At 33.2% G+C, this 12,041-nt stretch overlaps 2 protein-coding genes across 2 annotated transcripts; both read right to left on the bottom strand.

Annotated features, from left to right (window-relative positions):
* Positions 1-6,650: 6,650 nt before the first annotated feature.
* LOC111910465 (uncharacterized) lies at positions 6,651-9,335 on the bottom strand. The gene is made up of 8 exons (XM_023906301.3): positions 9,109-9,335; positions 8,374-8,450; positions 8,203-8,278; positions 8,034-8,114; positions 7,823-7,956; positions 7,502-7,751; positions 7,352-7,415; positions 6,651-7,190 (listed from the first exon to the last, which is right to left on the bottom strand). The coding sequence occupies exons 2-8, from the start codon at positions 8,448-8,450 to the stop codon at positions 6,727-6,729; spliced, it is 1,146 nt and encodes a 381-aa protein (XP_023762069.1). The 5' UTR covers positions 9,109-9,335; the 3' UTR covers positions 6,651-6,726.
* Positions 9,336-10,456: 1,121 nt separating this feature from the next.
* Positions 10,457-11,791, bottom strand: LOC111910463 (nudix hydrolase 1). Its single transcript, XM_023906300.3, has 2 exons — positions 11,614-11,791; positions 10,457-10,965 (listed from the first exon to the last, which is right to left on the bottom strand). The coding sequence occupies exons 1-2, from the start codon at positions 11,753-11,755 to the stop codon at positions 10,667-10,669; spliced, it is 441 nt and encodes a 146-aa protein (XP_023762068.1). The 5' UTR covers positions 11,756-11,791; the 3' UTR covers positions 10,457-10,666.
* Positions 11,792-12,041: the final 250 nt, after the last annotated feature.

The raw sequence follows: 12,041 nt of genomic DNA, 5'->3' as shown, positions 1-12,041 counted from the left end.
TTGACTCGCCGAGTTCCTTCATGGGTGAGTTCGGCCTCCAACTCACCGAGTCCACTCAGGACTCACTACTCTACTCGACACAACGAAAAGGGGACAAACTCGGAGACTCGCGAACCGACTCGCCGAGTCGTTACCATGCAATTACTATATGGTCGATTCTGCTTGAATCCAGCTCATGCCATACATAGATCCGTGATCCTGGGGCTTGATTAACACGTAAAGTTTCCAACTTTACGTGTAAATAGACAACCATGAGGGTTTTAAGGTCCAAAATGCACCAAAAGGGGTAGATCTAGGGCTTTCATGCAATATGGTTCCAAAAAGACAGTAGATCTGAGCTCCTGGAGCTCAACCATGCCTAAATCTAAAGGTCAATCAGCTTATTACAAACCCTCAAACATACACAAGCTTGGATATGGTTCAAAGAGGACTTTAATGGAGCTATAAGGGACAATAACCATGAAAACAAGGGGGAAAACGAGTTATACCTTAGGAAACACACTGAGATAGCTCAAAGATGCCTGACCTCCTCTTCTTCTTCTTGATCTACTCTTCTTCCCACTCCAAAACTTCAAGAGGACACACCAAAAGCTTCAAACTCACAAGGAAACAAAGCTTGAACGAGATATAGGGCTCTGAGGGTGAATGGGGGCGAGATTGGGGCGGAATGAGGGTTTAAATAGGGTGCAAACCCCTGAAACTTAGGGTTTCATCCAACAACGGTGACTCGCCGAGTCCAGAATACAGACTCGCCGAGTCGCCAACTTAAAACGTGTCCCGGGTCCCGACTCTACTCGGCGAATCGGACCTACAACTCGCCGAGCACAAGGCTAAGAATGCAAACACTTATAAAATTTTCCACATACTAGGAATCAGGTGCTACATTTAAAGTTCAACCTAATCCAGTTAATTAGTTAATCAGTAAATCATAATTCACATATCATATTTAGTTAATCATACTTCACATATCATAATTAGTTAATCATACTTCACAAAGCGGTTACCAATGCCCCAGTTAATCATATTTTAACACAATTAACAAGAAAACATATGCAATACTTACTATTTTATCATACTTTAACACAATTACAGTTATCAAATGAAATGATTAAGTAATTTGATAGTTAATCATAATGTAGTACTTCAAGTTTTCGACACAATTAGCAAAACAACACATATATGGTTTCAATGGAAGTCATGACAGTCACAAAATTACAATTTTATTCAATAGAATGACACAACAGTTTTGGTTTTGGCTAAGAAAAAATAATTTTATTCAATGGAATTGCACAAAAAATGTTTTTTTAATGTAAAATAGCCCAAAAATAGAATTTATCCATATACCGATTATAGCGCCGCTATAGCGGTGACCATAATCGCAGTAAATAGCGGTAAATCGTGGCGCTAATAGCGCCCCTGTTATTCTAAACTGCTATTTTGAAATAGCGTTTCCTTACCTCCGCTAACCGCTATAGCGCCGCTATAGCACCGCTATTGACTACATAGATAAGGATCAAAACAATTGTTCCTTTATTGGACAACAGTGATTCCACGATTCCTGTTAAAATCCTCGTAATTTATACAATCAATGGTTTATCCTTGAAAATTTGATTATGTTAGATAGTCTCATGCACCATCCATTAGGGGTGAGAATTATTTGGTCTGGAGTCGAAAATCTGAAAATCAAATTGAATCGAAATCGATTTCAGACCAAACCATATTCAAATTCGGTTTTTGGTTTGGTACGAGACAAAACCAATTTGTGAATTGGGTTTTTGGTTTAAGTTTCGGTTTTAGAAATTTAAACCAAACCAAACCGAAAAAACCGAATTTCATAAATTATTTAATTGAAGAAAATATTTTATATTTTATATATTAAATAAAAATATTGATTATAATGTAAAAGTTATTTTAACCCATTTTGTATGTTATGTATTAATTTTAAAATTTACTATTGTAGACTTACGACAATCGACAGCAAAATCAACTATTTTTGATATATAAAACATTGACAAAACACTAGGAACAACTTTTGAGCTTTATGTTTTATATTTTTGTTTGGGACTTGGAAGTTAAACTTTATGTTTCTAGCTACTATTCCTACCATTTTATCATTTTATATATGAAATTTTGGATCTTTTTATATGAAACTTTATATCATTATGTTTGCTACATTAGGTTTCTATCTTAAAACATTATAATTTATGTTTGGAAAATTGCAACACTAATTGTTTTTAAAGTTAATATTTGGTTTGCTCAGTTTTTAAACCGAGCCAAACCGAAATAGAATTCGGTATTCGGTTTGGTTTAGAAATTTTGAATTCGATTTGGTTTGGTTTCGAATTGGACCAAAAAAAATTCAAATCGTGGAAACCAAAGAACCCATAAACCGAACCGATTCTCACCCCTAATATCAATCACCACTTCCTACCTTTCTTAAAACCAAATCGATGTTGTTGTTGAAGATACCCAAAATGAATCACGGCTGAAGTTTTCAAGGCAATTATCATTGAGGGGAAGCAATCCTTTAACAATAATAGACAAAACTGCAATATTGGTCTCTGTGGTGTTAAAAAAAACTTTTGATGTTGTCCAAAAACTTTTCCACTGCATAGAAGGTCCAAAAATAAAGTTTTTTTTTTATGATTTTGGTCCTAAACTCAAGAAAATTTATGTAGTTTTGGTCCGTGGGAGCACTTGAATTGACTGTTTTTCCCTTAAAATTTTTTTTTTGTATTTTTTATATTTTTATTTTATAAATATTAATGCAAAAAAAAAGAATTAAGTTGGTTCACCCCATCTCTCTCTCTCTCTCTCTCTCTCTCTCTCTCTCTCTCTCTCTCTCTCTCTCTCTCTCTCTCTCTCTCTCTCTCTCTCTCTCTCTCTCTCTCTCTCTCTCTCTCTCTCTCTCTCTCTCTCTCTCTCTCTCTCTCTCTCTCTCTCTCTCAAAATAAAACGCCATGGCTGGACTTGTGTGCTTCTTTCTTGCTTGAAAATAAAAACAAATCCACATAAACCAAACACATACACATACATTCCGGATTACCCATCGTCTCTATCCAAAAGCTCCTATTAAAAAACCTGGAGATGTGAGAAAAGAGAGAGTTGTGTTCCATTTGGGTTTCGTTTTGCAAGTTGTGAAGCTACTCCTGCAAGAAAGAACAAGAAAGAAGGTCTAGGTGCTTTCACGTTGTGGGAAAAATCACCTCTTGAATAAATATGAAAGTCAAACCAAATTGCAGACACCTCTATGGAAAGAGGACCTCTTAAACACACACACACACACACATATCTACATGATCTGAGACTAAGAACCTCATATTTCATCCAAGAGCTCGAGATTTCCGCCATTGTTACAATGTCAAGCTTTAATACCAACAAATTCAAGCAACAAGCTCACTGATTTTGTTTGCTTTCACGGTGAAAAAGTCCAACTAAAAACAATCATCAACAACACCAAATTCCCCTCGACTGGTGAGTCGATGATGAGATGATGAACTCGTAACGCTGGCACCGACTACATATTCTCCATCCTCCATCTTCATCGGTGAATGCATCTCCTCCCTCTTCCTTCCTTCATCCTCATTTTCGATCTGCATTTTCTTCCTCCTCCCTTTCCACCAAAATCATCAACTAAAAGTGAAGATTTCACCTTGGATTCAGAGGATGGACATCCGAGATGAATACTAAACAATTGTGAAATTGTGATACAGGTTTTGGATCGGGATGTGAAACGGCAGAGTGGGTTTTCAATGTGCATGTTTTACCGATAAAGGAAGAAGAAGATTATCGAAAGTGGGTCGACGGTAGGGGAAAGGACGGTGGCGGCAGCTTGGTCTCGTTAGAGAGAGTATAGGAAGGTGAAAGAGAAAGGGTCGAGAGAATGAAGAAGGTGATGAGATGAGTGAATGAGTATTGAGTAGCCCTTTTTTTTTTCTTTTCTTTTCTTTTTTTAATAAATAAAATATTTAAAAATATATATGAAATAAATACAAAAAACATATTAAAAGGGCAAAACGGATTTTTAAGTATTTTAGGACCAAAACCATCCGGAAATTCCTGATTTTGGACCTTTCATGCAAGTCGAAAACTTTTTGAACCTTATCCACAGTTTTTTGAATATCACAATGACCAATTTTGCAGTTTTGTCACAATAATATTACTAAGACTAAACTGCACAAATGGTCCCTGTGGAATGTCGAAAATTGTCACTTTAGTCTAAAAAAGTTCGGGCTAGAACCATCAGTCCAAAACTTTGATTTTATTGCGAGTTTGGTCCAATCTATTTAAAATCTTTTTCAAATGACATATTTACCGCTTATTAATTTTATTTTCTTTTTTTTTTATTTTTTTTATTTCTGATATAAAATTTAAAAAAAAAATAGAAAAACTTGTTATCACCCCCTTTCTCGTTATGTTGTTACTTTTCTTCCTTATTCTTCATCTTTATTGCCTCCGGTAAACATCACCATTGGCACCACCGGTCACCATCTCCACTTTAGCTTGCCGCCTCCATATCTCTCCTTCTCAACTTTGAGTTTTGGTCGTCGAAGTTCTGGTGGCTTGATTTTCAAATCTAGTCGGGCCTGATGAAGATAGAGAGAGGGAGAAAGAAATGGAGCTAGGGGAGAGAGTGAGAAACTCTTGTCGGCCTCTAGATCTGTTTGCTGGAACACTACATTTCTCGTCAAAACGCCTCCTCCTACCCACTAGGTTATCGGTCTCTAGATCTATTTCTCGAAACACCGTCTATTCGCACTCGTTGGAGTCAGATCTTCGCACTCGTCGGAGCCTCTTCATTAGTGTTGAAAACCCACCATCAAAGCCCTACGTTGGTGCTGAGAACCCACCGTCGAAGCCGCCTCTTATAGCAACCCTAGCGTCGACGCATGTCATAGCAAACCCTAGCGTTGTTCTCGGTCTCTCTTTCTCTCTCTCACAGGTCTGAAGTGGTTTAGGGTTTGCAAACCCTAGTTCGTCTGTGTCTCTGACGACGACTTCCGATGGTGGTAGTTGTGTTGCTGCTGTTGACGAGTATTTTTTTTCTTCGCCAGATGCGGATCTGAAATGACTAAAACACGAGTATTTTTTTCTGATGCATCTGAAATGACTACAACAACAAAGATGTGGATCTAAGGGTTTCTTTCTTCGTCGGATCTGTTTCTTCATCTCCCACCTACATCTCTCTTTATCTCCCTAGTTTCAGTTGTGTTTTTTCACCTCCCTCCTATCAACGAGCGAGCAGTGATTTCAGGTGGTGGTGATTATGCTACCTGAGGTGGCTTCTGGTGGTGGTGATTGTGTTTGATCGGTGATATAGTGTTAAGTGATAAAAGGGTGTTCACAAAAATTAAAAAGGAAGATAAAGGGGAGGATGTTTATATATTTTTTTTATTTTGTTTAATAAATTAAATTAATACAAAAACGAAAAAAGAAAATAACAAGGGCAAAATCGGTATTTTAAAAAATTCAAAAAAAGTTGAACTAAACTTACAACAAAATGAAAACTTAGACCTTTAGTGCTAATCCAAACCTTTTTGGACCAAAATGATAAATTTTTACATACTACAAGGATCATTTGTACAGTCTAATCTAAAACTAATATTTTTCAACCATTTTCCGACTATACTATTTAATATCGTTTTGCATTATCATTATCATTTTCATTATTAACATTTTTTTATTATTATTGTTAGTACGTGTTTAATGTATTACATAGTTTTACAAAGATGGTGAAACAGACCTTTCTTGTAAACGTATGACATAAAGATAAAGTGATTACCCCTTTTTCACATTACATAAACTTATGACATAAAGATAAATGGGCCTAACCCTATCATTTATTTTCTTATTGCCTTATAAGTTATAACACAAGCAGTTAATATCGGCGATTTCCAGTTGATTTCCAGGTGGGATATCGGTTATCGGTACTTTTCAAAATAACGGTGTCAAATATCGGTCCAAAATATCAGACCACAAAAATCGGTGATATTTACTGATATTTAACTGATATATACCGATATTTCTAGGCGATTTCCAGGTAGGATATCAGTTAAGTAATTTTACTTGCTTTTTTTTAGTGTTAAGTCATGGACTTAAGTCTTATGGACTTAACTTAACTGAACCTGCTATTATGTTAAGTACTTAATTGTTAGTTTTAGGGCATAGACTCATGTTTTATGTATTAACCGATCTTGTTGTTATGTTAATTGTTACATACTTATGTGTTAGCTTGCAAGTTTCTATAGGTTAGATCATGTTGATGTGTTAAGTACATAATTCTTAAATGATGATGATATTAGAGTTAATGCGGATGATCTAGATAAAATAATTGGATGTCTTGGTTGATGTGGATTTGGAGAAAGATTTCACGATATACGTAAGATTATGTTTCAAACATGACAGTTTTGAATTTTGACTTTTTATATTACTTTTATATATGTTTTATGTTTATATATTAATTATGCATGATGTAAAAATACTGACATCCCACCACGATAACCTATATCCCAAATATCGGCCCTTGACCGATATTTGATTTTGGACCGCTATAACTGTCTAGGTTATAGCCTATTATTTAAATTTGTATGCCCTTTTATTTGATTTTTTCCCATATTTAACTACCTGTGTTACCACCAAACATGCTAACATATGATAATTATACCAATACATAATATTTGCACATAAATATTCTCTTACATTTCATAAACCAACATTCAAATATTATCAACCATTAAACGAAGTAGGAGAATTACCTTGATTAATATGATCCCAATATCTATTCGCATAATTAGACAAAAGAGGAAATGCACGTGCATAAATATGTTCACCACGTGCATAAACAGGAGTTGACCCTCGTCTACATTCTGGCCTCCAACTTTGTTCATAAGAGTGATGTTGAAAATGTAATTCTGTTGAACTTTTTACCCTTTTGTTTAAGAAACTACTATTATTATTATTATTGTTATCATAATTATTACTGAAAGATTTAAGACCTTTTAATTGGGAATTAGGAGTCACCCATCGGTTTTTATCTGCATTTACTGGAATTGGTGCATTTATTCCCGGAATATTCACGCTCATTTTTCTTTTTTGCTCTGTAAAATTTGTATCGAAGCATTTTTCATTTTCTTTTGTATCTTCGTTTGTGAATATTATAATTCCTGAAGGTTGGTCTTCATCTTCCAAATCTAATCAATATCAAAAGATTAAAAAAGAAACTTGTAATCTCATAAAATATTTAAAAAAAAAAAAAAAGGCAATTTAAATAAACATGAATTAAAAAGCATTTAAGGTGGAAATTTTCAAAATATGGTGTCTTTTATTTAAAAATAAAATACTAAAAACATACCAAGATATCCAGATGGGTATCCCATTTCACGCATTCTATTCAACCATGGAGGCGGATCAAATTCCTGAATCAAAAGATATAAACTAAATTTACAAGAATGGTCCTTGTGTTTTACATGAAATCACAAGTTTTGTCCATTTTTTGACTTACCCCAAGGTGTAACAGTTTCCTAGTCTCAAGATCAAGACAACCCGGTTTTAACCCATCAAACTTCCCACCAGGGGTATTTTGGTAATATCGCGTTAAAACGCGAGGACCAGAAGGTCTTTTACTTTTTAAAAGATACAATTTTCGTGCATTGCTGACAACTTCTTTGTTAAAAGGCTTTAGACACTCTTTTAGTGAATGATCATAAGCATCACAGTTAAAACAACGAGAAGCATTCACAATATCATCAACACTGTTATAAAATTAATTAGGGTAAAGGTAGTGGAAATAAATAAGTTTACTTTTCATTAAAAAAAAAAATACCTTTCTTTGGTAGCCACGTCATCATTTGACATTAGAAGTGGAAAATTACGATCATAGACAGGTATAGAGTCTTTGTTGACATCGGTATTTTCTGTCTTTTGCTTTTTGTTCACTTGAGTGTCCATGTAAACAGACTTTTATGAAAATAAATCAAATTTGTTATCAAGTTATAAATAGAAAATGAAAAGGGATTAGGAACATGTGAACATACAATAATACAAGATTTCTCTGAGCTAACATTTAGTGCAGGAAGATAGGTTTCTTCGCCAGATTCAAGATCTTCATTAGAACCCTAAAAAAAAGATTCAACAAGTTAATTAATTTTGAAAGAACTGTGAGAATTTCTTAAACTTGATTGTTGTTGGAAAAAGAAATTTTGCCTCGGATAAAGAGCATTCTTGAGTATGCCATTCTGACCATTGATGTAACAGTTGTTCAAGCTTCTTTTTGCTTTTCCTAAAATTTAAAAACAGATTATTATTTAGTTATCGAGTAAGAAATAATATCTCAATTACTAGACTAATAAGAAAATCTATTAAATTGACATCAACCTTGATAATAATTTATAAATAATTTGAACAGAAGTCAGTTCATTGTCGTCCTGAAGTGCCCTTTTAATAGTTGTCATCTGTAAGTTCATAACAATCAGTATCAGATCCAGTGATTATCTAAAAACATTATTTTACTGCTACAAACATTTCATGAAGCAGAATGGTTTATACAACATTTAAAAAGCATGTTATCATGAGCATCATAGAATTCAAAGTAAATAAGTTTATTCCGATTAAGATGAACCAATTTCATTTGTTAAAAGCAGAGTAACCAACGGCTAGCATTGAAGTTGTAGTTTGAAATTAACTTCTTATTCTGATCTTATTATAAATCTAATATGATGCAGATAGATATATCTTTAGATCCATATGATAAATCAGATGCTTGGATAAAAAATTAATCGTACATTTATCTGTACTAGTGATCCAAATGATTTTGTGTAGTGGTTGCAAATTCAATACCAACACTATTCTCAGTTTCATAAAGAATGCAAATCTTATTCAAAAAGTTAATTTTGAATGTTAGAATGTGACAAGTTTAAAATCTTCAGTTAACTAACAATGAAATCAATAATGGCGATAACAAGTGTGATGAAGAATAAAACATAAGCAAACAAATCGTGTAAGATAGATTGCAAGTTTGAATCAAACATGGATGAAAAACGAGCTCAAATACGTAAATCAACTGTCAAAAATAAACCTCAGCTAGGGTTTCAGATACGAAGATTGTTGTACCTTTTGGAGATGGTGAATTGGTGATGAAGTAGCCGCCGATGGGAAGACAAAAGAGCAGACCTGGTTTGACGGAATATGAAGAAGGTAGAAAGTTGAAACAGATTGATTTAAATTCGGAATCACTTTAAAGCGCGAGTATATGCAAATTTGGATTGGGGAAAATTTCAACCAAGAAAAATCGCTTAATAAAAGGTTATTTTACAAAATTGTAATATACTTTTAAAAAAAAAATCTCTTAATACTATTTAGAAATCAATCAATCATAGTTTGAAGTTTGTTATATTTTATTGGGATACCTTCCTAAAAATATCTCTTAATATTATTATTTGCAGGTTGCTGAATGATATGAGACACATAATTAGTTATTTTAGTGTACAACTATGTGTGATACTATAAGTAAAATTGAACTGAGTGTTCGAAAAAACGGTCGGTGAATATCAAAATCGGTTTGGATAATCCAGGGATCGTGTGTAAATATTTTCCAAAAATCTGTAATTTCGATCATATTCTAGTGTTATATGAAATTACTAGTTTATAACTGGTGAAAACCACGGTTATAAAATTAATTAAACTTTCATATTAAAAAATCAAAATTATTAATCAATTATTTTAAATAAATTATTACAAAGATATTTCTTTTAGTTATATAAAATTATAATATTTGATTTAAATAAATACCTGAAGTTATATCACCTTATAATATGTATAAATTTTATTTTATTTTTTAATATAATGTTATTAATTTAATATAATTAAAGTGAAAAGGTTTAAAATTTAATTTAATTAGGGTGGAAAATTTAAAATGGATAATTAATATGTTGTCATGATATGAGACATATAATATCAATGAGGATGTCTAATATAATGATACTTGTCAATAGAATAATAAATCTATTTATTTATTAGAATAGGTAGATTTATATTTGGAATAATCCAAGAATCTCAATATTGATTTCATGCTAAATTTAAGATTCAAAAATACAAAATACATCGTTACTCGTTACTGTTATATGTATTTAAGACATGTCTTGTCAAAAAAAACGTAACGATGAAAGTGATTTCAACCAAACCGAAATCATGTATATATAAGAAGATGACAGTTAAATTTAGTTATTTGGTAGTAAAAACATATGTAACGGTTGGATTTTTGGCAGGAAATTAATGAACGGATATATCTATCACATACTGATGCTGTTCGGGTGCTTTGCCCCGTGGAACCCCACCAGGGGCACTACTCAGACCCCGTTTTCACGAAATCACCGTAGGCTATGCGAGTCAGCATTCGGCACCTCCAAGCTTGTATTATAGCTAAAGTTGAACTCAATTCATGTCAAGTTAATCCAAACTATACTAAATGGCTTGATGACATTAAAACCACAGATGCTTAGACAATGATCATACATAAAGAAAACCCAATATATTCTGAGTTGTTAACAAACTGCTAACTAAATTGAAAGTAACCCGACCAAAATTATGTTATTCTTTCATTACATTCACGAACTTACAAATTCAACTTGAAGAACAAGTTGCAACCATTTTCAAGATGATCTAATCACTTTCAGTGAGTAAGGAAGGGATTCAGCCCAGTTTTCAACATAGTCTCCAGAGGTCGAAATAATGGTTGAGGTGGTTTTTTCCAGTCGTACCAATCCCAACCATAACACTTATCAGGCTCCACATTTTGAGGGATTTGGTCAGGATCCGATAAAGAAGCACGCATATAAATAGCAACAGAATGAAATGGTTTTTCAGCTTCAGTAAATACGTCATTTGTTACTGTTAAAAACTGTATATCCTTAATGTCTAGCCCAGTTTCCTCCTTCACCTCTCTAGTCGCACATTCCTCAAAACTTTCACCTAGGAAATGAGAAAGAAATATTTCTATAAATTAACGCAAAAATTTTAGAGCAATACTCAGAAAAACTATTGCTATGTTATATTGTATAGATTAAAACAACTATAAAGATTACGTGACATCAATATTTTCCAGAAACTATAATAACGATTTCGGAAAATTGCTACCGTTTTGTCAGAAAGTGGAATTGTAATTGCTATTCCACATAAACTTTATAATTTAAATTATTAATGTCATGTAATCTTTTTAATTTCATATTTGGTTAGGAAAACCATTTACATGAAAATATAATGTAAAAAAATGAAGATTTTGAGTTATATGCTTAAATTCGTTGCTAAAATCCTCCAACTTTTTGTAATAAAAAACCCATTTACATGAAAATATGATTCGTATACCAAATTTTCAAACATGTTCATTTTAATGATTATAAAAAATTAAAAATGTATCTCTAGGGTTACCTAATTTCAGCTTAGAACAGCATAGTAGTTGTGAAGTTACTCTGCTTTTCCTTGATATTTCAAAATGAAGCTCTCAATGAAAACATTTAATAGTCTAGAGTATCCAACAATGGTAAAAGCTGAGATAACGATTCAGTATAGATCACTATGTGTGTGTGTGTGGCGTGATAGGGGGTTTAAGAGAGGACTAACCGAACTCAAGGCGGCCGCCGGGGAGTGCAAAGGTGTTGAGGCCAACTGAATCTCGGCGACGGCCTAAAAGAACCGTGTTGTCCTTGATCAGAAATACAACCACCGCAATTACAGGTGCCGGCGGCGGCGAGGACGACGACATTGATCTGGTGTTTGTTTTCAATTGCAAAACTACTTCGACATTTTAAAAGGGAAAAAGTTTAAAAAGCGTACACAGAGGTCTTTCTCAATGGTATTTTTTTATTTTGAAAAAACATTTTTACATTGTTGGGAGAGATTTTTTAATTTATCCTTTTCCATAATGCTGTTATTTTTTTAATTAATTACTTGTACAGCACGAACTTGTTTATTTATTATTTTTATTATTTTAGTTTTTATGTTATAACTAGAAATTGCCTTCTTTCGACTTCGCTGGACGCAAATCTAAA

This window comes from Lactuca sativa, chromosome 8, assembly GCF_002870075.4.
Source record: "Lactuca sativa cultivar Salinas chromosome 8, Lsat_Salinas_v11, whole genome shotgun sequence".
NCBI lineage: Eukaryota > Viridiplantae > Streptophyta > Magnoliopsida > Asterales > Asteraceae > Lactuca > Lactuca sativa.
The sequence above is the reverse complement of the archived record's forward strand: the minus strand, read 5'-3'. Positions and strand labels throughout refer to the sequence as shown.

Coding starts and splice junctions, on each gene's coding strand:
- LOC111910465 (XM_023906301.3), bottom strand. CDS start 8,450: ATGACAACTATTAAAAGGGCACTTCAGGACGACAATGAACTGACTTCT. Junction 8,279..8,373: donor ATTTATAAATTATTATCAAG/GTTGATGTCAAT, acceptor TTTAAATTTTAG/GAAAAGCAAAAAGAAGCTTG. Junction 7,416..7,501: donor GGAAACTGTTACACCTTGGG/GTAAGTCAAAAA, acceptor CTTTTGATTCAG/GAATTTGATCCGCCTCCATG.
- LOC111910463 (XM_023906300.3), bottom strand. CDS start 11,755: ATGTCGTCGTCCTCGCCGCCGCCGGCACCTGTAATTGCGGTGGTTGTA. Junction 10,966..11,613: donor CGGCGGCCGCCTTGAGTTCG/GTTAGTCCTCTC, acceptor CTCATTTCCTAG/GTGAAAGTTTTGAGGAATGT.